This window comes from Arachis duranensis, chromosome 7 (genome assembly GCF_000817695.3).
Source record: "Arachis duranensis cultivar V14167 chromosome 7, aradu.V14167.gnm2.J7QH, whole genome shotgun sequence".
Lineage (NCBI taxonomy): Eukaryota > Viridiplantae > Streptophyta > Magnoliopsida > Fabales > Fabaceae > Arachis > Arachis duranensis.
In genome coordinates, this window is record NC_029778.3 from 18,541,216 (window position 1) to 18,546,524 (window position 5,309).

The 5,309-nt window shown below is 29.1% G+C and overlaps 1 protein-coding gene across 1 annotated transcript; it reads right to left on the reverse strand.

Moving 5' to 3' along the window:
* Nucleotides 1-1,651: 1,651 nt before the first annotated feature.
* Nucleotides 1,652-4,221, reverse strand: LOC107458152 (peroxidase 4; the record flags this gene model as incomplete). The annotated part of the gene is given in 3 exon segments (XM_016076359.2): nt 1,652-2,371; nt 2,896-3,064; nt 4,030-4,221. Coding segments are annotated over 3 exon segments (756 nt in total), but the record flags the coding sequence as incomplete, so codon positions are not given.
* Between the last annotated feature and the right edge of the window lie 1,088 nt (nt 4,222-5,309).

The window sequence follows — 5,309 nt, forward strand, 5'->3', positions numbered from 1 at the left end:
GTCAAATCTAGCTTGGGTAGAAGCTGGGTTTGTCCCAGATAGGATTGGGTTAAATCCTAGAAAAATTGGTGAATGTAATCTTGTTCAAAGATAATGAAAATTCTATTATTGTTGTGATGGAAACAGGATATAGGATACATTGCACTAAGTAGCTGAACCAGGATATATGACTGTGTCACCCTTTCTCTTTTCTGTTTCTGGTTTTATATTTTAGGAGACAAAACAAAATAATCTCCTTCTTATTCTATCCAACTAGACTTCACTGTTGTATACGTTGCATACAATTTTATTTTGGCTCATCCATCGACAAAAAACAAAATAAAAGTATCTCCTACTTTTTCTCTGAGGCAACTCTACAAAATTCCAAAGTTCCATCCAATTCTAAAATTATTCAAATAAAATTAAAAGAGGTCTAGATTCAATTTCTCATTCTCTAAGTTACTGATAACTATAATTGTTTTTAATGAAAGCTTAAATAGATATAAGTTATATTGCGAAAACAATATAAAAAACAACACGAAAAATTAACCAGTCATAACTCACAATCACATGGAATTCAACCTATTTGAGGTAACATCCTCAAGAACAACTGTAGAATTGATATATATTTGGTCACTAATCTAATCATGCAATATATAATAATAAAGCAATATAAACTTCAATTGAAAGACATATATATTATATTGGTAGAATTCCCCTTCTCTATTGTTTACGTTCACCATTGCATCCTAGTTCAAGCTCAGACTATTCCTTTAGAGTATAATTCTTTGTTATCCAACTTCTTCTACCATCCAAAAGGTATTCAATTGACTCTTAAAGAATGTTGCTAATTTATGCATTTACAATTTCTTGCAAAGAGATATAGATTGTATGTATCCAATTGTAAACAAACCTTACAAGGATGTGAAGAAAAAAAATTGATGTCTAGCTTTTGTTTTTGAGTTATGCAAGTTGTTCTTTGACAAGCATTTTAGTTGACTCATTCAATTATTTATTAACTGTCCAATTCATTTATATAGACTGCATTATTTTTTAAGACTGAAATTAAGAGACTGAAATTTAAAATTATGTTTGGTGACTAAAGACTAAAACTAAACTTTCAGTTTCGAAATATAAAATTTCAGTTCCTTCAGTATCTCAAGAAAGCAAGAATATAGGTGATTGAAATTTTTAAAAATAGAGATTAAAACTTTAATAACATTTCTTTTGAAAGCTACTCTTATTTAATTTTTCAAATTTTAAATCTACAATATCATATTTATCTTAAACTAAATATAATACTAAGACATAACTCAGTTCTATATAATTTCACTAAAAATAATATAAAGATTTAATTTACTAATTTAGTCTCTATCTCTTAGTCTTTATATCACCGTTTCTATCTCACAGTCTCAATTTTTTTTTCAAACGCAGTCATAGAGTTAGTCATAGAGATCTGATCTCTTTATTCACTCTCAATATGTCCAATAAGTTTCGATAGTCTTTTTAAGTAATAGACATAGTCTTCTCTCTATTGGAGTTATCTGTTAAGATGAAGTTAGGTCCTCATAAAGAGATGTATACAAACAAGTGCAATTTTGATTGCTAAGTGGTGAGGTTGGTAATAATTCTAAAACTACTTCAATAAAACACACCATTTGAAAGGTGGCACTTATCAAAACACTCTTTGTAATTTATTCCTTACAATATTTTGATTACAACAAACAAATTTCCAAAGCAAGAAAAAACAACTAAACAGTTTAAATCACCTCCCCCACTTTTGGGGGTATATGTACTCAAAAGAAAAATTAAAAAAAATAAAAAAGTAAGGGCCTATTTTACTTTTGTTCTCATTTTCAGTTGTCAAAAGGAAAAAATGAAAACAGAAACAAGATATTATTTGTTTTCGTCGCTTTCGCTTTTATTCTTTCAAAAATTCAGAAAATCAAGAACCAAACAGGCCTTAACTTATCTTTATCTGATTTTTTTTCTTTTTTCTAATTTGCTCTCCTACAGTTCCTTCTGATGATCCCTTGTGAACCAGTTAAGGGCTTGATGTTCCCCATCTTAATCATTGCCGTCGCGAAGTCGGCGAAGAAGGCCTTCTGATTGTTTGTGTAAGTCCTAACCAATGAATCAGTGGATCCTCCATTGAAGAGTTCTTGGTCAGAATGAAGGAGACCCTTTTTGTTCAAGAGATTTTTGTAGTAGCTGTTGTCAAAATGGTTGGGGGTTTTAAAGTCAAAGGGTGCAACATTGTTGTCCTTTGGTGTTCCAGTAATTATTGGACAATTCTTCTTTCTTGCATTGGCAAATGTTCTGTCAATGTTGGTGTCATTGTATATGCGAGTTCTATAGACAGTGCACCTTGCCTTCCCAATTGTGTGTGCTCCTGAAAATCGCAAAGATCACACCAAATTAACGTGAGTCAAATTGGTCATTCTGTTAATTTTTTGCTGACTTGTTACAAATAACGGTTAAATTTCTTAAGACATTTATATATCAAACATGTTTCCAATACGTTTGAATTTGACCAAATAATGATTGCTCAATAATAACATATGTTAATCTATTGTAGAAATTGAATGTGTGACAAGCATATACAACTAAAGTATTTATTAGTATCCCCTAATGCTATACCTTATTTACTATTGTGCAAATGAAAGAATATATATTTAATGTGCTCCAAACATAACTAACCAATTAGTTAGCCAAATTTTCTGAGTCTACTGAACAAGCTTATCTGTTTGTGTTGAATTATATTATAGAAGTGACATGTTTGGAAAAGGAGTTGTGCCTCTTGGTTGTTTAAATGTCATGTCCAGGTCCACCATATGAAATCATAATGTGTATATGTATATGTATGTATTTGTGGTAATGTGTCAAATAATGGAAGAGAAAAAGAGAGATATGTACCAGATAAGGCAGCCATGTCCTTGGTAGAGAGGCCTACAGCTTGAAACTTGGAGATAAGTTGGCTGAGGGTAGCAGTTGGAGGTGGGAGCACACCACTGTTTGCAGCTGCCAAGCTTGCTGTCTTTGAATCCCTTCTTCCTAGTTTTACATTCCAATTAGGCCCTCCAAGCTGCACATTAACAAACACGCTAATTAACTAATTATATTTAAGTAACCAAGTTGGGTTGGTCTGTTGTTTTGCTTATTAATCCGCTTAAGTAAGTATTAAAAATTCGAATTTCGCCTTGTGTAGGTAGGAGTGTTTATGAATCGGATCCGATTCACATATCAGCGGTATTTATCCAAATCCGATCTGAAAACTGCGGACATGAATATGATCTGCAAGGCTATCGGATCTGATCCCCACACTAATAGAATCGGATTATAGATTTTGTGTAGGTAGCCGCATATCCGATCCGTATATCCGTGTATCCGCAAAAATAAAAAAAATAAATAAGTAAATATTCTTTTTATGTTTTATTTCAACTAATAATTATCATATATATTGTATTATTTTAATTTATTATTTAAAAAAAATATGTTTAATATTATTTTAAGAGTAAACATATTTAAAAGAATAAAAAAATAAATTTTATTGATATTTTTTAATAAAAATAAATTTTTAAAAATATTTTTATATTTTGTGGATATTAAATTTAATCCAATAATTTTAGTACGGATATTAAATCCGATCCGATCCGATTCACATTCATTCGCCCTATGTGCAGGTAGCAACCTATTAATTAGCGATAAACCTTTAAATAGAGCTTAGATCCAAAAAAAATTACTTACTCACTTTATCACAAAATCCAATTAGTCTCCAATCATTTAAGCAACTAGTCTAAGTGGCCCTAACATATTAACAGATTACCATTTACATAGAACGTTTAGGCCAATTATTTAAATAGTTGGAATCAATTAGAGATCTTCAAATTGTAAATAGAAGCTTTGTCTTTCACGCAAATAGTTAAAAACTAAAAATGGCATTTACTTAAAATCTTTTTGTATCCTTAAATGAATGTAACTGAGTGCGAATTGTATTCGAATATATTGATCTAACAGCAAGCAATGGATGATCTAAATGGAAGAACTTACAAGAACAACAGAATCTCGAGCTGTAATGGCTAGAATATCAGCACAAGAAACCACACCAGGACACACTGATTCCACCTTGGCCTTTATGGCATCAACAACATCATAGCCTCTCAATGAATTATTGTTTGGACCTGCAGTCTTCTCTCCTTTGAAAGAGGATGTGTCATCAAGTAGCACAGATCCATCACAACCCTGTTCGTAAGCACCATTATTATCAACCAAAATATTAGTTACTCGTCAATATTTTAAAAATTAATTATAAAAATATAATACACATTAAAAATAAATTAAATATAAATATATAATATTTTTGAATAATAATATATAAGAATATTTGGATATTGTTAAATTTTATCCATGACAGTGATTGAAACCAATGGGCTGTTATTGTTAGTCCTATGCCTTAAAAGAATTTGTGCTTATAGAAACCAATAATAACCATATTAAGGGTGATTAGGCCATTAAAATTCCTTTGTTATTTTATTATCATTATTATATGTGTTTCACTTGTTCCATTATTAGAGATGTCACATCGTTGTCTACCTAAACAAAATGTCACAACATTCAATAATGAAGACATATGAAAGAGACAAGAAGAAAATAATATATGGATATGAACGGTGAGTAGCATAACTAACTACAAAAGAAAAGACATTCATATATTTTATATTGCATATTAAGTATTAAATACAAGGGTATATAGTAATAGTATAGTGAGATTATCCACATACATACAAAGTTTACGCTGTTAAGGGAAACTCAAATGAAATTTCTTCATTTTCATAATACCGTATGTGATTGGCTTACAACCAGGGACGGATCTATGTTTTGTGTGGTGGTGACCGGGGCAAGTGTCTTTATTATAATTTGAAAATTTTTAAATAGTATGTTAATTTAAAATTTTATATTAAATATTTATTAAAATGATTAATTCTCAATTTAAATGAGATTGATGTTTTTTTAAGAAATCAACTTAAAAGAATATTATTTTTTTTAAAATTAGTTTTAGTTTTTTTTATAACAATTGTATTAATTGAAAAAAAATTTAACTATGAATATCAATAAGATTGAGTTGAGTTCTAATTGTATGAGAAATATATTTTTAAATAATTGTTTAGTGATATATATATATATATATAGAAAGAAAAATATTCGAATTATATTATTAAAAAAATGGTTTCTCAATTTTTTAAAAATATAAAATCTAAAAAATAAAATTTTAAATTATTATTATTTTAATTTATTTGTTAGATAATTCAAAGACTAATAATATTTTACAA